This window comes from Pseudorca crassidens, chromosome 5 (assembly GCF_039906515.1).
Source record: "Pseudorca crassidens isolate mPseCra1 chromosome 5, mPseCra1.hap1, whole genome shotgun sequence".
NCBI classification, from domain to species: domain Eukaryota; kingdom Metazoa; phylum Chordata; class Mammalia; order Artiodactyla; family Delphinidae; genus Pseudorca; species Pseudorca crassidens.
In genome coordinates this window covers 28,670,600-28,691,042 of record NC_090300.1, presented here as the reverse complement: position 1 = coordinate 28,691,042, position 20,443 = coordinate 28,670,600, and the positions used below count along the sequence as shown (strand labels likewise).

Sequence of the window (20,443 nt, the reverse complement as noted above, 5' to 3'; positions counted from 1 at the left end):
AAGCTTTAAGTTACTGATTTTATATATTTGCAGCTTTCCAGTTAGTTGTGATTCATAATTTAATGTTTTGCATTTGGAAAGTAAAATTAAGTGGGTATTTAGACATTGAAATCTTTATTACTGTGAAGCTGTGTTGTGGTTTCCCACCCTCCCTTCCCTTCCCTTCCCCTCCCACTCCCTTATCCCCATTGCCCCACTCCCTCTTAATGCACAAGGTATTAACTATGCTCCAGGTTACTTTCTTGGTATAAAATTCTGTATTAGTCAGCAGAATAATCTTTTTCTGCACAATTATAGTAACTTAGGTCAAGTGTAGTTTTATTTAGTGGTAGGTCTGAATCCATTTTCTTTAACTGTGTTGTTGTTGTAGGAATTTGCTCGCCCTGATACATCGAATGATAGAGTTTGTTGTACGTGAAGGGCCAATGTTTGAAGCTATGATTATGAACAGAGAGATCAACAATCCTATGTTCAGGTGTGCATTTTTTTTTATTGTGGTAATAACATTTACATGTAACATACAACTGACCATTTATATATGTACAGTTCAGTGGCATTAAGTACATTCATGTTGTTGTGCAACCATCACCATAACTTTTCACATTTTCCATAACTGAAACTCTGTACCCCTTAAACAATAACTCCCCATTCCTTTGGTCCCTCAGCCCCTGGCAACCACCATTCTACTTTCTGTGAATTTGATTACCCTAGGTACCTCATCTAAGTGGAGTCATACCTTATTTGTGCTTTTGAGACTGGCTTATTTCACTTAGCTTAATGTCTTCAAGGTTCATCCTTGGTATATAGCATGTGTCAGAATTTCCTTATCTTTTAAGGCTGAATAATATTCCATTGCATGTATATACCACATTTTGTGTATCCTCAGATGTGCATTTTTAAAAATACTTTAAAATTAAAAATACTGAAAGAAAAAAGTCCTAAAAGTATGAGGTTATTTTCGTAATGGGGTGAGAAGGCAGTTTTAATAATTAGACTAGAATGTGCCTGGGTCAATTTTCCAGTGATTTCCATGGTTTGATTAATTAAATAGCTTTGTTTTTAGCATTCTCTAGGAGGAAAATATTTTTCATTGTGTTTTTCAATGAAAGAGTCTTTCATAAGCAAAATACGGTAGAATAAATGAGGTTTATAAGAAACTACTTATCTTCTGAATAGTTATATCTAACACTTCATTTGCAATTTACTTAAGTCATTTAAAAACCACTGCTTTTGGGCTTCCCTGGTGGCGCAGTGGTTGAGAGTCCGCCTGCCGATGCAGCGGACACGGGTTCGTGCCCCGGTCCGGGAAGATCCTGCATGCCGCGGAGCGGCTGGGCCCGTGAGCCATGGCCGCTGAGCCTGTGCGTCTGGAGCCTGTGCTCCACAAGGGGAGAGGCCACAACAGTGAGAGGCCCGCGTACCGCAAAAAACAAAACAAAACAAAACAAAAAACACTGCTTTTGAAATTATATTTTGGGAAGATCTCTCCATTGCCCGACACAGTACCTGACACATAGTGTTCAATAAAACTGATTGTAAGACTCAGCAAGGTGCATACATACCTTCTGAGTATTAGTGTCAGTCACAAAGGCAGTCTGGGGTTGGGGTGAGGAAGGGGATAGATGGTAGTCGGTGAGGATTTCTCTTCAGGGATCTTTGCTTTTGGTTTTCTTTAGAAGTAAATAGACAAATAATATTTCTCATTCATATTTACTTGAAGATAGTTCTCCATTAAAGAATCCAATGTTTAATTTTTTGTTTGTTTTTGTTTTAGATTCTTATTTGAAAACCAGACACCAGCCCATGTTTACTATAGGTGGAAGCTTTATTCTATTCTGCAGGCAAGTATAATCAACTACTTTGTTTAATTTTGACTCTGAGGTATTAGATCTTTCTAATAACATTCTGGACACTTAACTAGGGAGATTCTCCGACTAAGTGGCGGACGGAAGATTTTCGTATGTTCAAAAATGGATCTTTTTGGAGGCCACCACCGTTAAATCCATATCTGCATGGGATGTCAGAAGAGCAGGAAACAGAAGCTTTTGTAGAGGAGCCTAGTAAAAAGGGAGCACTTAAGGAAGAGTAAGATTTTTACCTTTCTTGTTTTATATTCAGAAAAGTTGCTTTAATGGTCACTTTAATTAATGGTCTTAATAAGATGTGTTAACCCTAAAATAAAATGGTTTTTAAAATTTGTGATTGTTTAAAATAGTAACATCTCTTAACATATGCATTGTAATTTTAAAAATCTTGGCAAATATTATAAGTGTGTGTCCTATTCAACCTGACCTCTTCCTACTGATAAAAATTATTGATGATCTCTTAAGTGATGGTACTCCAGCAGTGGAATACTTTATATATTCTTATAGGAATTATTTCATGGCCCTTAGAACTCTTGCCTCTTTGAATGCAACGTAGAGGTAAAATTATTTTATGGCTTAGTGAAGTCAAATGGGTGACTGCAAAGCTGCTCCATGAAGTGCCATGTGCGGCCACCATGGAAACATGTTATTATTAGTGCTCAGTCAGCACTGCTTCAGGGCAGTTAGCCTGGTTTAAGAAGCAAAAACAAATTTAACTGTTGAAATGTTTAGAGGAAATTCTGTATACCTGAAGGGGAGAAAAAGGCCAAAATAATTTTTAGCTTATAGGATTATATACTTCACTGTCAATAAATCTTAATGCTAGTTGCATTGATGCATTGTTTGTGAGAGCATTGCTGATAGAGAACTATAGCATTTGAGAGTATATTTGCTTCTGAAGATGTATGTTCATCATTACTTTTGCCCAGGGATCTGCATACTCAGCCCATAGGCTAAATCTGGCTACCTCCTATTTTTGTAAATAAATTTTTATTTGAACATGGCCATAGCCATCCTTTTACATGTACTCTGTGGTTGCTTTGGTGTTACAGCAGCAAAGCTGAGTAACTGTGACAGAGACTATGACTTTCAAAGCCTAAAATATTCACTCTGTGATCCTTTACAGAAAAAGTTTGTCAACCCTTTCTTTGTATCCTGTCCTAATCCTATGCAGAAGTGCTAAAGTAACAAACTTCCTTCAAAGGAGAGTGAAGACCATGAAGGTTCTTCAGTGTAATAGGATAATAGGAGTGGGACATTCACGAAGACTCTTGAAAAAATGCCTATAATTTTAAATTTACTTAATTTGTAAACTAAAAGTCACTAAAATAATTTATTAGTTCCTGGGATAGTTTTCTTCCCCATATAAATTCTTTAAAAAAAGGTAACATATTTGGAATACGTAACACAAATCAGACTTAACACAATTTAGTCTTCAGAGTTTTATCTGAGTGGGTTTTAAAGAAATTAACTTGCGAGCAGAAAGTATAATGGCATTTGAAATTTGTATTTATAAATACTTATAAGTTAAAAAATTCGTATTCAGACAGAGGGACAAATTAGAAGAAATTCTGCGGGGGTTAACTCCAAGGAAAAATGATATTGGAGATGCAATGGTTTTCTGTCTTAATAATGCTGAAGCTGCTGAAGAAATAGTGGATTGCATTACCGAGTCATTGTCCATCTTAAAGACACCCCTCCCCAAAAAGGTATGGGAATACTTTCTCCTAATGGAACATTCAGTTAAGTAAAGGAGAGGTAATAGTTGACTTCTATTTGAATTGAAATTGGTTTCCTTTTTGAATGAAGAAGTTGACTGAAGAAATCTTTCTCGTGGAGTTTCATTTTCCTTCTGCCTGGGAAACTTATCTTAGTTATTAACACACAAATTATCAACAGATTGAAATGTAAATGAGTTACAACTTCCATCCCTGCCCAAGTCATGGTTGTGGTGATACTGAATTTCTTAAAACCCTTCTCATTAGTTAGGATTATTAAATTATGGCTAAACATTGGCCTTATGCTGTTGATTCAAAAAATTTCAATATGGAAATATTTTTAGTAATGTTTTTTGCTGTTGGTTTTTATTTTTAATCCATTTTATGCTATCTTTTGGTATTCTAGATTGCCAGATTATATTTGGTTTCTGATGTTTTGTACAACTCTTCAGCCAAAGTTGCCAATGCTTCCTATTATAGAAAATTGTAAGTATAGTGATGTAAGTTGATATGCCTGAACTAAAATGTTTAAGGGTAAGGAGCTCAGAAAAGAGGATAGTTTAGTTAATTAATACCCTCAATAATAAGAAATAATTTGAACTTCTTCATAGTTTGTTTAATATTCTAAAAATTGGATTGTATTCATTGAAGTAAACCACTTTAAGGTAAATTATTATAATCTTTTGCAAGTTTTTCTATCAGTTTCTTGATTAACTATTAATAAAAGAACAAATAGGAAGAGTTAAAAATCACTTTATTCCTATTGTGTATTTAGCCACTTGTGTAATAAATAAGCTGAAACACTAGAAATAGTGGCCAACAAAGGAAGAAAACAAAGGAGCATTAACTATTTATAGAATCAGTGTTCTCTGATCATCATTGTATTGGTTGTAGTTCATTGTTAATGTTTTCCTAGGCAATAGGAAATTATGTTGCTGTATATTGATATATAGCTCTTCCTCAGTTCCCCACAGTTCCTTTTTGGTGTTTATTTTATGAATTAGGGAAGCTTTTCTTTAGGAACTGGCTCTGAAGGGAAATTTGGAGGTTTGGGCCCTAATCTTAGCTCTGCTATTCCTTCTTTTGCCTTGGACAGGTCACTTACCTTTTCTATTTCCTATTTTATAAAACAAAGAGGTTGGACTAGATGGCTCAAGGTATCCTAGATGTAAAAGTTCCTTGTTAATTAAGGGAACTAGTTCTTAAGGCTCTTCGTGCGATTTTGCAGAAGAAAAATTCAGAATAATAGGAGTTAAAGTTATAGTTTTAGAGTTTAAACACCTAATTCTTATTTTTAAAGATTTACTTGATTAATTTATTTATAAAATTAAAAGTCCAGAGTGGTTTTCATTGGCTAGCATGTTGAAGTAGATAAGGATTTTTAAACACATTCTATTGTAAAAAACATATTATTTGAATTTCAGTTTTGAAACAAAGTTGTGTCAGATATTTTCAGACCTCAATGCTACCTATCGTACAATTCAAGGCCATTTACAGTCTGAAAACTTTAAGGTACGTTTATTGTTTGGGTATTTTTGCCCTAGTGTTTTAAATGGGAAGTAGGCGCCGGGAAGCACATTGGTGGGCTAAAAGAGTATGTTAAGTAAGTGTAAGACATAACTTAGATGTTTCAGAAATTATTGTTTTAAAATTTACTGCTATTTTACCTTCAGTGTCAAAAAAAGTCTGAAATTTTAAAATATGTCTAGTGTTTTGTTGGGTGTCTGTTTTAGTTTTAAGGGTTTTATTTAAACATTTTAAATATTGGTCTTTTCACAGAAAACACTCAGAAGATCACTTGTTTTGTAGTGGTATATATTACTTGGCTGGATTAGGAATATAGTTATTCATGTTGAAAGTATATTCAGTTGTTAATTTTTTATTAACTCTCAAGCTGTAGACCAATGTTAAGAAAAGTCAAACAGAATACCTTACTTATAGTTGAAAAAATAGATACACTTTCATGGGAAGAATACTCATTAAGGAAATTTTTAGCTTGGGAAGATGCCCAGTGACCCTACCCATTTAGGGGATTCAGACAAACAACTCCATTAAAATTTGTTTTGACCTCAAATTTTGACCATAAGACAGAGATTATAGAAAAGTTTAAGGAGGGGACAGAGAGAAGTGTTAGCCAGAATCAAGAAGTACTTCATCGGACCATAAAGGAATTCAGATCAAAATGTGGGCTACCTTGATATCCAGCTTTCATAAGTTTCTAAGCTAGTGTTTCCCAGAATGTGGCCTCATGTGTACCACCAGTGGTATGGGACCTTGATCTTAGGTGACTGAGAGCAAACAGTTACTGTTTATTTTTTTATTACATTTATTCTTAGTTTATTTCCTCTTTTAATGGGGAGGTAATATTGATTTTTTAAAAAAATATTGTAATGATGAATAGATATTTCCCTTAAACTTTAAAAAGAATATTGGTTTAAAGGAAAATTTAGCAAATTGTGATGGTCATTATCATGAGATGACATTGGATAGTTATTGCCCTGAATGATAATTCATTGTCTTTTTCCTGTTAGCAACGGGTAATGACCTGCTTTAGAGCATGGGAAGATTGGGCAATTTATCCAGAACCATTTTTGATCAAACTACAAAATATTTTCTTAGGACTTGTAAATATTATTGAAGAAAAGGAGACAGAGGTAGGTATTCAGTGTATTTGTCCGATTATCTTAAAATTTATTTCTGGAATGCTGTGGAGGTATGATATGTTACAAATGTAACATTTCTTTGTGGAAAATGCCTACTGCTTACCACTAAACAGTGGATTTTTGTTGCTGGGATTGCTGGAGCCCAGGACTTGAAATTATATGTAACAGGAATTCTCTGTTTTATGTCCTTATGTGAAAATTGGTGACTTTTTTATTTGATGACATAAAAGGATTTATAGTATATTAGTAGAAAAAAACCAAGTAATAGAGTAATGTATATAGCATGATTTCGTTTTGTTAAACCAAAAATAGCTGTGTAAGTAAACATATACCTGAAAAGATGCACCACAGTGGTAGCAGATTGTATTCATCACCATTCTGTGTTTTTGTATTTTTAACCTCCTCAATAGTTCTTAAATCCATCATCTTCATTTCTACCATCCTAATCCAGCTATCATATTTTCACTTTTACTGCTCCAACCACATGGTCCGTGTTTCAGTTTCTTAAATATGTTTCCTCCTACCGTACATCTTTGTACATGTTCTTTCCTCTTTCTGGAACATCTCTTCTTTATCTGAGACACTTCGGATCTCAGCTTGAGCATAAATTCATTGAGCCTTCTCAGACCTCTTTAGGTGGAACCTACTTATTACACATTCTGATAACACAGTGCACCTCTTTGTTATAGCAGTCATCGTGTATTGTTGTGATTATCTGATTGTCTGGCTCCTTCTCTGCCCCACTGTCCCCCCCACCCCCTAATTGTACTAAGCTCTATGACAGGAGGGACTAGGGCACCAAGGCTCATTTTTGCTCATCATTGTATCCTCAGTGCCTCACATGGTACCTGGCGTAATTAAGTACTTGGTAACTATTTGATAAATATTGCACAGATGAATGCGTCTTTGTCAGCTGGATGATAAAAATATATTCTTATTATATCCTCACATTGTACTTGGGAATGTTGGTTGGTTTATACTGGATTGCAAGTTAATCTTTTAGCAATATGACTTTAGCAAGCAAAAGAAAATGTTACAGTAGTGTTTTTATAGGATGTACCAGATGACCTTGATGGTGCCCCCATTGAGGAAGAACTTGATGGTGCACCTCTAGAAGATGTGGATGGAATTCCTATTGATGCTACTCCCATTGATGACCTTGATGGAGTCCCTATAAAGAGCCTTGATGATGATCTTGATGGAGTGCCTTGTAAGTTCAAATTTCAAACTCATTAAATCTAGCTAATAAGTTTGATTCCAAGCCTCTTTAATTTCCACACATGCTGATATGGAAAAAGGTTATAATTTCTCAGTAAGGTTGTCAGTCATTAACTTTTTTCTGTCTTTTATTTCTGACTTTTCAGAATTGAACAACCCAGTAATACATTTGTGCCAAGAAAAAGGTTTCCTTTCTGGTCACATTTATTTGTTGGGACAGTCAGCCTCTTACAATATTAGCAGGTTTTTCCTGTCTTGTTAGGAAACTATAGGCAAAATCTTGTGTTCAATTGTATGCATAATCCCAGGTGCTTGGTTTTATCAGTTCTATTTTTATTATTAGTTTTCCTAACTTATAGATTCAGTTTTCCTATTTGCCTGAAATCATTTTTGGAAATAGGAAGTATACATAATCTTTAGTACATTTGGATTATATGTTAAAATATTGAATAATATATGAATTCTGCAGTTTAAACAATAATTAGATAAAGGTACTAAAGTTTCTTTTACTTTCTCAGCTTCTCCATTTGCTTGCAGTAACCACCTCTGTGTTCTGAGTGTGTGTGTGTGTGTGTGTGTGTGTGTGTGTGTATACACACACACACACATATGCATATGCATATGTATAAATTATATTTATACTTATATTTAAAAATTGGACCTCAGGTGCAGAGAGTTGGATTAGTCATAATCCTTGTTCTTGACACTAGCATTATTAGTCCATGTGTGACCTTATTTAATTTTACTTTTTAATAATAAGTGAATACTCATGAGCTCCTTAAGTCATCCTCTAGTAGTCAGAATTAATGGCTCATCTTTCTTCAATAGTGGATGCGACTGAAGACTCAAAGAAGAATGAGCCTATATTTAAGGTTGCCCCATCAAAATGGGAAGCTGTAGATGAATCTGAATTGGAAGCACAGGGTAAGTAAAAATACAATAAATACAAAGCTTTAAAAACTTGAGTACTTAAAATTTTACCAAATCGTTGTGTGTGTGTACATTTTCCTTTTGTATTTTATAACATGTTTCAACCTTAAGACCCAGTGTTGTCATATTTTATGTCTAGTGGCTAAGTTTTCATTGTGGTTGCTGTTTAAATTTTCTTAGATCCTTCAGTTTGGATGCTTCAAGAGTAATCAGAGAAATCACTAAAAACCTTTTAGGTTAAGCCATTTCAGTAGAAAATGTAGATGGGAAGCTGTACCTATTTGGAAGTTTACTTAGAGGTCAGTTTCAGAAAAAACAAAGCTTTGTCTCTCTTATAATGCTTGACTTCTTAGATGCAGTTTAGACCTGTCTTTCATACTTGCTTGGACATGTATCCTAGTGCTTATAATCTGTAATTGTTAATTTAGTATTTGTAGGTTCTAATGAAATAAATCTTACCATCTAGCATAGAAATAAGGATGACAACATTAGTTGTCACCTCATGAATTTGAATAAAATTATAGTGTAGGTGTGAGGAAAGAAATACATTTAGTACATAGAAATGGCTATTCAAAGAAAAGATAAATGTAGATAACTTCTGTAATATAAACTTTCAGTTCTAAAGCTGGGCTTCTACTGTGCTGCTGCAAAAATGCTGATTTACCTTATGGAATTACATCCTTTTTTTCCTTCCATTCAGCTGTAACAACTTCTAAATGGGAGTTATTTGACCAGCATGAAGAATCAGAAGAAGAAGAAAATCAAAAGTAAGAATCTAAGTTTCGAATATACTCAGTTTCTTATTGCATATACACTCCCTTTTTCATTAAGAGGTATGCTTGAAATAATAGTGAAGAGGAAAACTTAACTCTTAAAAAAACTTGTTTTAAGAGGATCATTTTTAGTTCTTCATTGTTTTTCCAGTGAATAAAGAGCTTTTGCTTTCTGGTTTTGACGCATCTGGTTTCACTTTGCTTTTGAGTTTGTTTTCCTATGCTAGGTTATACATTCTTACTTTGTAGTTACTAAACGGTCGACTGCATTTATTTTAAATCTTTGTCATCAAGTATTGTTTTGGCTCCACAAAAAGTGTTTTTTAAAATGTGAATGGGAAGGTTATGCTCCTTTTTGGGGGGGATTGCTAAGAAAAATAATGCATTATGACCATTATGACCGTTATGTTATTTAAATGTTAACACCTCAGAAGAACTAAGAATAACTAAAAGAAAAAAACCATTTTACCTTTATTTTATGGAGAAATTATAGTTTCAGTTTTGCTCTTTGGTAATTACCCCCGGTTGATTTTGAGTTTAACACTGAATGTGATTATAGGAATTCCTGCTCCCAAATTCTCCTGCAAGTTTATGCTGGTAGTTTTTTTTTTTTTTTAAGATAGCACTTGACACCTTTAAAAATCATTGCAAAAAAAGTTAATTTTTTTTTAATAGGGAAAGAGATGGCATCAAAGCAGAGGTTTCTGGTTTTTGGGGTTTTTTTTAAATCTTCTTTTATTGTTTTCATATGGAAGAGTGCACAAAAGGAAAAGTCCCTTTGTGTCCCAGCACAATTTGAGCATTTGTGTGGATTCAATAAGTGGGTGTTAGCATTTAGATTTAAGGCAATATGATTGATCAGCATTTATGGAAACAGTTTGGTATGAGGAAGAAAACTTGGCAGTGGTGATGTCTTTCCAGAAACAGTGTGATCAGAACAAGTCAGCAATGATTATGACAACATGTTTACAAAATATAGATGTAGTTCGCTGATGGAAGTACCTCTCTGAGGCTGTTTAGGAGTACAGGAATTGGAAACAGTCCGGTTTGTTTTCATTTTTATGTCTGCAGTCCCATCATTAGTAACATCTCTCACCATTGTAGAATCACTGCTTTTTAAAAAGAGTATGTGTATTCATAAAATAATTATTTAAGGGAAGGGAAGGGTAGAAAAGCCATTGCAGAACCCAAATATTGTTCAAGTGGTTTTGTTTCTAAAGGTGCTAATTTTTTTGCATTGAATTTGATATTTATGTTAATGTTTGAAATGTGAAAGCATTTTTGTGTTGATGGTAATTGTACATTCATACAGTGAAGCACGGATCACTGAAAATATAATTTATATTTTTGATTTTTCCTAGGAGCTCCAAATAAGTCATGATAACATGAAAATAACTTTTTGAAAACAGGGAAAAATACTTTTTCACATATTACTGCTTTCTGGTCCTTGAAATTTTCTTGCGCCTCACTGCTGCTCTCTAGTGGCTGAATCCAAAATGCCTTTTTACCAAGGAGCTGCTTTTTTTGGGCGGGGGCGGGTCAGGGTGCTGCATTGGGTCTTCGTTGCTGTGCGCAGGCTTTCTCTAGTTGCAGTGAGCGGGGGTTACTCTTCGTTGCGGTGCACGGGCTTCTCATTGTGGTGGCTTCTCTTGTGGAGCACGGGCTCTAGGCACGCAGGCTTCAGTAGCTGTGGCTTGCGGGCTCTAGAGCACAGGCTTGGTAGCTGTGGCTCCCGGGCTTAGTTGCTCCGCGGCATGTGGGATATTCCTGGACCAGGGCTTGAACCCGTGTCCCCTGCATTGGCAGGCGGATTCCCAACCACTGTGCCACCAGGGAAGCCCTGGAGCTGCTTTTTGACACTAGTAATTATTGTCTTTGCGGCAGAAGGGTGATTAAAAAATATATATAGCACTACTAATGCTTTGGAGAAAAGTTCCAATAGTAATTTAATTCGTTTGTAATGAATTCTGTATGGGTTTAGTCTTGAATTTCCAGTTCTTTACAAGAAGAGCAAGATGAGGCTGTGATGAGATCTGAACCTAGAACTGGTAACTAAGAGCTAAAGTCAAAGCCAATTAGAACAGATCACTCAGGCCTTACAAAATTTAAATAGCAGCTGTAAAGTATGTGTGTATTTTAAATTCTCAAATTGTAGTGTAGTTCATTTTAAAAGTCTTAAATAATATGATTAGTGTTTAGTGTCTAGCCACCTATATTCTTTCTCTGTATGTATAAAAGCATGCATATCTATTTAAAGCATAAATTATGTACTATTGTACATACTATTCTGTGACCCATGTTTTTCACTCAAGTGTCATGGGTTTTGTTATTCCATGTTAGTCCATATGTTTATCTGCTCTGTATTCATCTGTGGTTGAAAGCAAGCATTCAGATAAGTGTACAAGGAAGTTTATCAAGGAATATTTCAAATTGCAAAAAATTTTTTTTGAAAAAATTGTAAATAACAGGCTGGAATTGGTTAAGTAATCTCCATTGAATAGATAACACAGTTTCATTAGCTGTGTTGCATCTTTGTTGATTAACTCTTTCCAGAATAATCCTTCAGTAAATAATCTGTATTTACACACACACACAGACACACACGCACACACACACACTTTAACCACTAAAAGCATCTGAGACACTTGTAAAACTATTTTGCACCATAAAACAAGAAATTCTCGTTCTTCTAAAAAATTAGCTAAGAACTGCATTTAGGAAGTTTCTGACAAATTAATGAGAAATATTAAGTAGAAGTTTATTTCCGAAAAGAATATGTTTTTTAATCGTTGGTTTTGACTTTTTCCTCTTTTTTTCGTCACCTGAGTATTGTATTGAGTTGTGCCTATATGTGCTACTAATGATTTGTGGGGCTCTGAGAGTATAAAGTGTGAAAAGCATTTTATTAGTATTCTAGAAAGGACCTTTAAATGAGAAATTAAAAAGCTAGTACTCTATTTTTATCTACCTTGCTTAAATTTTTCTCATTCAGTGTGTGACTCTAAAATAATTAAAATTTTATTTGGAAAGGATTTGGTTATAATTGTTTTTATATTATTATGAATAGTTTTAAATATATACTAAAAGAACTTCTCTTATTCATGGTAGAGGGTAGTTAGTACTCAAATACCAATATATAAGGGCTTATCAGGTTCAAATATTAAGGGAAAATGGCATATATTCTAGGCTGTGCCAGTAATGTTCATATCACAGTATTGTTTATGAGGAATTTTGTTTGTATATACATAAACATTTTGAGTTTGTACATGGAAGACTTGTTTTGCCCAGATCCAACATTTACACTCAAAAGGCCCAGTCCCAGAGCATACAACCTTTTTTTTTTTTAAGTCCTATCATTCTTTGTGCTTCAAGAACATTGAAGAACATTTGTTAATCCTATCCTGGCAATGATGAGCAGCTTGTCATAGTTGCTCCCCTGTCTGTTTCTACTCGATTGCTTCTGGAAGGACAGGAGAATTTTTCTTTGTTGTATCCTTAGCTATGGTAGTCACTTAGTTTATCATTTTCTTTTTATCTGACATAGAACCAATACAACTTTCATAATCAACTATGACATGAATACTAATGTGTGCTAAAATTTAAAATTAATACACTGTTTTGTTCTTAGGGTTATGTGTTAATTAGATAAGGTCTTTTACTTGCTGCATAGAAACTCTGTGACTCAAACTTAGGTATTCTCTAGCTTACAGGCTCTGCTGAAGGAAGGGTAAACATTAGGCTTTTTAAACATTAACCATCATGAAATCACTCTGAACTATGAAGTATGCAGAAATCACTGATTGATTAGTCATTTCATTTAACTGTTGCAAGGAAAGTTTGTGGCAGAATGAAAACCACAGAAATAACATTAACATAAGCAGAATTTTTAGAAGTGTGATTATGTTGAAGCTCACATTTTTTCTATGGAGGAAACATAAGAGTTTTATAAAATTGTTATTTGATCAGATATTTAGTAAAAAATGTTTTAGTGATGAATTGTCCTCTTATGTTTTGTTAACATTATTTAAGCTCTAAGGCAGTGAAAAATCAAAAAGCTGTACTGTAAAATGTAATTTTTTTCCTTGCTGTTGTGACATACAACGTATTCTGCTTATTTATTTCCAAAGTCAAGAAGAAGAAAGTGAAGATGAAGAAGATACTCAAAGTTCCAAGTCTGAAGAACATCATTTGTACTCTAATCCAATCAAAGAAGAAATGACTGAGTCCAAGTTCTCTAAGTACTCTGAAATGAGTGAGGAAAAACGAGCTAAACTCCGTGAAATTGAGGTTAGTATTGCATTGAAGTTTAAACTACACTACACTGGCCTTCTTTCACTTTTCCCACCAAACTGTGCTTCCTCTTAGAATCATACCTTGGTCCATACTGTTCCCTCTCTGCCTGGAAACCTTCATACCAGCTGTCTTCCTTCAGGCCTCTTAGTTCAAGCATCTCTTCTGTCTTTCTGTTACGATTTTACATGTGTTGTGGTGTGTGTATTTTTTTTTTTTCTTGCTTGCTTGTTTAGTGTGTTCCCCACTAGGCTGTGATTTCTGCAAGAGTAAGGGACCATGTCTGTTGTCTGTTCATCATCATATCTCCAGTGCCTGGCACATAGGAGATCCTCTGCAGATATTGATGTAATGAATAGATTATATCTCGCATTATGAAATCCATCACATGTTGAGCATAAATAGTATGTAACAAAAAAAGTGAGATATTTTCTGACACGTTCAAGTTATGTATACGTGGTACTGTAGTAGGCTCATTTTCAGTGTCTGCACGAGTGATGGGGAGAGAGTAGATGTTGATTGGGGCTTAACAATAAGAAGGGGAATAACATTGCGGGAATCCAAACTCTCAAGACTTCTCTCTCTCCATTCCCTTTTCTATTATAGTGCCTTTTTAAAATTACCAAAGGTATTCAGACACGTCAGTGAGGGGAGGGTTGTATAATGGGAGCCTTCCTTATATCTTGCCCCAAGGTGGTAGAACATTCCCAGTAAATATTAGCAGTCGTGTAGCAGTCAGTCCAGAATCTCAAAAGTGTACGTGAGGGTGAATTTTAATACTCTGTCCGTTCATTTAACAGTATTTTATATGCCTACTGGTTGTCAGTGCTTTTCCTCTTACTAACTTATAATACCTACCACCTTAATTTCCACTTCTCCACTTACTCACTGCTGGGCTGGTACAAGTTCTTGCCCACCTCTTTCTCGATATCACCAAGCCAGAAAGTTAATAGAGAAAACGTTTTGTTTCAGCCTTACACAGAATCAGTGTGATGTCAATTTTAAGTAGAGAGGAGGGATTTTCAGAGTTAGTAAGTTGATTCATTTTTCCTGAGGTATATTCATATACATTCTTTATAAAATTGTAGGGGAATAAGATGTTGTGTTATCAGTGAATGTGCTCACCTGTGGACCTTTTTCAAGCTGCACATGGCCCTTAACTCTCAGAACTTCTCCCAGTCTTACTGAACTCTGCCTTACTGACCTGATGGATCTATTGGAGTAGAAACAAAGATTGAGTTCAATAAAAAATGTATTTTCTTGATAATTGAATTACCCTCTTATAAATGCCAAAACAGACTGTTTCTAAATGTTCTGTTTTCTTATTGACTTGAAAGAAAACCATGTGATACAACTTTTGTTAATTTGGATGGTTCTACACTGTATATGTGTATACTGATTTGTGCTATATATGCATACACAGAGGTGCACATAGCAACACACCTTATATATATACATTTCCCTACTTTATATGTTCTTTGAGAATCTGGCCTCTCTCTTTGTTAGATACTCAGCGGTGGTTCATCCTACTCTCGTAGTGGCTACCCTATCGCAATTGGGATTTGGACGTGAGCCAAATCCTGATTTTAAAATGTAGATCTTGGGTTTGTTATAGAATTATCTATTCTTCTCCCTTATTTACTCTGAGATTTAGTCGTGTGGAGTAAAGGTCCACAACTGGTGGCAAATTTGAACTAGAACTCAGGGCTCATGAGCTTTATTCATGCGCGCTCTCTTCTCTGCCCCTAAATTCAAATGTCAGTTTCTGAATTTAGAATTCAGTGAGTACCTTTTTATTGGAGAACCCTTAAATAAAGAATTAAGTTCTAATTAGTTTTATTATATACTATAGGATATATATAGTATGTATAATGTATATTTATTGTGTAGTTTTTCTTTCTAAAAGCTCTTTTCTTCCCCACATGTGTCGTAATAAAGATGTCTATAGCTGAATCTTTTTTTACCACGGGATTAATAAAAACCAAAGGATTTGTGTTATAAAATATTGACATTCTCTGCAAAGCACTTAGAAAACACGCAGCCATAAATTACAGTGTTTACTGGAAGCAAGTTCTTAATCTTTCAGATTCTGCTTAGAGCAGTGCCTAGGCTGGCATTTTCTTTTCTCATTCTGCTGTTGTCTCCGTTTCTATCAATAAGGGTTGGAGGAGTGGAACACTAGGTGGGGAGCCAGGTGAAGGGTCTTCTTTGTTGTTGAAGTAGAAAGATCCCTTTTCTGCCCTCATCCCTGAGGAAAGAGTGAATAGTTGAGGGGAAAGGTGATATACTTGGCACTGTCCCAGGGCAGCCAGGGGATAGATGGCTAACAAGCCATTCCATGGGCTACTGTCTTTTGAGTTGGGACCCTTTGTGACCTGTTTTCTGGGCGCCCTGGACTTGTGCTTGTGCCTGAGTTAGGCCACATCAGCAGGAACTGTAGCTAGGGATTTTATAATGATCTTCAAAAGGTGCTCTAGGAATGCCTTTCTTTCACCAAAGTAGCATTCAGGTCTGTTGTTTGACTCTTGGATGCTTACCTCTTAAACTGATTTACCACAAATTAGAACAGTCATTTTTGTCAAGTCATCTCGTGTGGCTGTGCAGAGAGCACGTGGACCAATGTCTGATTACTTGAATTCTGCATAGTTGGACTTGTCTGACAAGTGGCCTTCCGATGAGGGAGTTACACATAGATGTTATATTTTGACTGAGTCCTTAATCGGTTACTGTATGTTTTTATGTTTTATGTTGCTATACTTATGCTTTTCGTTTTTATACACTTGTTTCAAAGAAGAGAGTTTTTTTTAAAGGAGCAAAGCACTCCTTGAGAAGCTATAGTGATAAAAAGATTTATTTTAAATATGTGTTATTTCACAGCTCAAAGTTATGAAGTTTCAAGATGAATTGGAATCTGGAAAAAGACCTAAAAAACCAGGCCAGAGCTTTCAGGAACAAGTAGAACACTACAGAGATAAACTTCTTCAACGAGTACGGAATAAGTATACGCAGTAATATGCATTTTCCAGAGTTACTTGTTTGACTGCCTACAATATTGATATATTGGCGTATTTAAGGAGAAGAATATTTAAATTATATCCTTTGTCTACATGCTGAATATTGGTAGCTAATTCGGAATGTTTGAAACTTGACGTTTTACAGTTATTTCAGTGTGGAAAGCAGTCTTAGGGCAACAGCACACTGTTTTATTCCTGATACTACCTGTGGAGCATGAAATCCTGCTAAGAACATGCTTTCAGAACTGGAAGATACTATAGGAAGAGTCACATTTGTGACAGTGAGACACCAAGAACCCTGAGAAGTAGCACAGAGTCAGAGATGGTGTTAGGGTTTGGGAATTTCATTTAGGACTCCTTTTCCATTGTGTCCAAGGAGGGACAGCAAGTGGTAGAATATCTCATCTGTGAATTCTAAGCTTTTGAGGGACCTCGTATTCTTATACATAAAAAAGTGTTCAGGGATATACAGAGAATTTTAGAACAAGGAGGCCTACATGATAATTGTTGAAAGAACCTAGGAATTTTATCGGGACTGCTATTAATTTTTACCTATATCTTGACTGTCATTACAAATAAAAGATTATAGAGAGAAATAGAAACAACTAGAAGGGAGCTTAAAATCATACAAACCTGTTAATGGTGACGGGAGCACAACAGTGTGGTAAAGCAGCTTGTTGCTGTACAACACTGTGGACCCTGGTGCCACTGTCTGCTGTGCACTCCCAGGCACGTCACTGAAACCTGCTTTTACTCTGTAAAACTGGGTTGATAAGTCCCAATTTTGCAGGATTGTGAATTAGATAATAGCTATATTAACTCTTTATTATTGAATTAAAATGTTTAAAATATCTTGAGTGTTTTAACTGTAGTCTGATTCCTATGAAAGTGTCAATCAGGAAAATGTATCCTACAGGTCACCAGAGGAAGTCAGTCTCCTCAGCATCACTTTTTAAATTTGTGCTCAGTATGTTGTATTTGGAAAAAAGATAAATGAGTTTTTTTGTTTTTTGTTTTTTAAAAAAGATGTTATGTGTCTGAACCCCATGAGTCCCTTTGGAGATGGTGGTAGATGTTTGATGTGCATGGAAGACTACACCTTGAGATGCCCACTGGGTCTAATGTAGTAATACATGTATTACCATTTTAGTTTCCTTGCATTCCATCGTTGTAATTGGAGGGAAGAATGTACTTTTTGAAGGTACATGCTAGGGGTCAGCAGACTATGGCCATCACCTCATTTTTGTAAATAAACTTATTAAAACACAGCCATACCCCTTCACTTATTATCTGTGTATTATCTACTGTGGCGACTAAAGCGGTAGAGTAGACCGGTTGTGGCCCACAAAGAAAATATTCACCACCTGGCCCTTATGGAAAACATGTGCCAGCATCTGATGTAGGCTTTTTATCAGATATCAGTTAGCTTTCTTGATGCATACAAATCATAGAGAAATTTAATTCCTGTTAGTGGAAAGCTAAGTTGGCTTTGTGGGTTCATTGTCTATAGCCACTCCTTTAATTATCAATAGAAATCATAATTTCAAGTGAGAAGTGGCAGTTGTAGCAGTTGGGGATAAGCAAATAAGTTATTTTTTGGTTTACATAATTATATAGTCATGTAGTCAGTTTGTACTTTTATAAATTAGGATTTAACATTTCCAATATGATTGGTACTTGTTTCTCAATAGTATTAGTATTGAGTATTAATAGTATTTTAATAGTGTTTTCTGATAGTATAGTATTTTCTGATGGACGAGTATTGTGAATAGCTCTTTCTCCTTTTCAACATATTACTTTGTAAGGGCTTTCCTTTGATTAAATCAACTTGCTGTACCATTAGAATCACTATTGACAATTTTATTGCAGTCTGAGGTGGAAAGGTCATTGTTCTGTTAGCTTTTTCCAATTGTTTTTTCAAGTGGAGGGACAGCACTCTAGGTAGTAGCTAAGAGAGCCCTGGCTCTGGAGCTTTGGCTCAAATCCTGACTTCACCATCCTGTATGACCACAGGCATGGTACTTAGCCTTTCTGAGTCTCATTTTTCATCTCTAGAATGAGGATAATGCTATTCCTAGACATGTTTCGAGGAATTACATGAAATGATATATGGAAAATTGTTTATTAATTGCTTGGCCTGTGGTAGGCACTCAGAAAATGTTCAGCTGCTGTCACTGGCATCACTATTATTATTCAGTATAAGTAGAAGAGTAGAAGAAATGACTGGTTTTCTGGAAGAGTAGGTATTTTAAAAAAAATAGTTATACCTTCAGTAGTAATTTAAAAAATAGTTAACTAGAAGAGGCAATATTGTTTCATAAATGAGATTAACCAGGTTGGTGTTTTTAATGGCTAAATACTTTCTCTTTAAAAAAAAAAAAAAAAACAGGAGAAAGAGAAAGAATTAGAAAGAGAACGAGAAAGAGATAAGAAGGATAAAGAAAAATTGGAATCTCGATCCAAAGACAAGAAGGAAAAGGATGAGTGTACTCCAACAAGGAAAGAAAGGTATAACATTTCTCATTTAATGCCTATACTGGTTTCAGGATTTGGAATCATGTTTCATTTTGTAATATTTTCATCACTGGTGCCAACAAACTGGAAAAGTATTTTTGTGTGTGTGGTAAACATGTTTGGCCTCTGCCTGCAGGAGGCAGAATTAGCTGAGAAATGGGGCAGTCAGTTGGCACTTGGCTTAGTTATCTGGGACATCATCCCTTTACATGGTTCGTATGGTACCTTAGCCTTAGTTCGGTGCAAGAATTCAGTTACCGTATTAGGTATCAAACCTAAGGCTTAAATAACTAAACAACTTGCTAGATCTTACCTGTTGCCTCCAATATAAGCTTTTCTTCTGTGCTGAGGCTGATATCTGTAAACTTGAGTCTCCTGGTCCTGTTTGTAAAGGGAGTTTGTGTATATAGGCCATAGGGACTTGGTCCTCACTTTAAGGCTTTATTCTAATCAAAATCATTTCTCTTTTAGTTTTTATTCCTTACTTGCACAGTTCCTAAATCTCTGATTAGTAGAGAAAATTACTTCAGTTAACAGAATTGAGGTTTTCCTAATAAAAACCAAACAAATGCCAAGAAAAAAAATTTGGCTCAGTCACCCTACATATAGTTACAAATAACAGTTATACTAATTGGTTAAGTAGTAAATCTATCACTTTTTTGTTTTCTATTATTATCTTGATATAATTTCAGATTTATAGAAAAGTTGCAAAAATAGTATAAAGAATTCCCAGATATCCTTCACCCATATTTCCCCAATGTTAAAATATTTCTCCTTTTGCTTTATTTTCTTCTTCCTCTTCCTTCCCCCCTCGTCCCCAATCATTTAAGAGTAGTGTGCCTACATGATGCCCCGTTTTCATACTTAACTACAGTAAAAGTTTCAAGATCAAACAACAACAAAAGGTTTCAAGAGCAGGAAATTAACATTTTAAAAAACACGATTGTCTAATCAGAGACCTTTATGAAATTTGGTCCATTGTTCCAATAATCTTTCTTAGAGCAGGAGAAAATCTAATTTAGTTGAATTCAGTTTTTGTCTAGATCAACCTATCTTTAAGACTTATTTGTTCTTAGTATAAAAGGCTTTGAATGTTGCTGGAAAATAACATTAATAAGGTTAGTGAAAATAAAGATAGTGTAAGCTGGTAGGAATTAAAAGCTAATTTAGTAGAAGGAAAATGAATACCTGATCCTTTGCTCACTTATGGAATGTTTTGGGGGCTTTGTTCCATAGGAAAAGGCGACACAGTACGTCCCCTAGCCCATCTCGCAGTAGCAGTGGTAGACGAGTGAAATCCCCATCACCAAAATCGGAGCGATCAGAGCGTTCAGAAAGATCTCATAAAGAGAGCTCACGGTCCAGGTCATCTCACAAAGATTCTCCTAGAGATGTTAGCAAAAAGGCCAAAAGGTAAACGCAAGTCATTTTTCTGTAATATTTGAAATGCCAGTTTCC

At 35.2% G+C, this 20,443-nt stretch overlaps 1 protein-coding gene across 5 annotated transcripts in view; it reads left to right on the top strand.

The window, feature by feature from the left end:
* U2SURP (U2 snRNP associated SURP domain containing) overlaps positions 1 to 20,443 on the top strand; it is a 55,537-nt gene that overhangs the window by 29,638 nt on the left and 5,456 nt on the right. For 3 of the 5 annotated variants that reach the window (XM_067737598.1, XM_067737596.1, XM_067737601.1), the window contains 14 exons: positions 371 to 475; positions 1,775 to 1,841; positions 1,922 to 2,085; positions 3,412 to 3,574; positions 3,990 to 4,069; positions 5,008 to 5,095; positions 6,115 to 6,237; positions 7,300 to 7,456; positions 8,293 to 8,388; positions 9,095 to 9,161; positions 13,295 to 13,454; positions 16,335 to 16,445; positions 18,861 to 18,979; positions 20,222 to 20,398. In XM_067737598.1, coding sequence (XP_067593699.1) covers positions 371 to 475; positions 1,775 to 1,841; positions 1,922 to 2,085; positions 3,412 to 3,574; positions 3,990 to 4,069; positions 5,008 to 5,095; positions 6,115 to 6,237; positions 7,300 to 7,456; positions 8,293 to 8,388; positions 9,095 to 9,161; positions 13,295 to 13,454; positions 16,335 to 16,445; positions 18,861 to 18,979; positions 20,222 to 20,398 — 1,677 coding nt within the window. Of the gene's footprint in view, positions 1 to 370; positions 476 to 1,774; positions 1,846 to 1,921; positions 2,086 to 3,411; positions 3,575 to 3,989; positions 4,070 to 5,007; positions 5,096 to 6,114; positions 6,238 to 7,299; positions 7,457 to 8,292; positions 8,389 to 9,094; positions 9,162 to 13,294; positions 13,455 to 16,334; positions 16,446 to 18,860; positions 18,980 to 20,221; positions 20,399 to 20,443 lie in introns of all 5 variants that reach the window. The other 2 variants (XM_067737597.1, XM_067737599.1) reach the window with 2 other exon arrangements.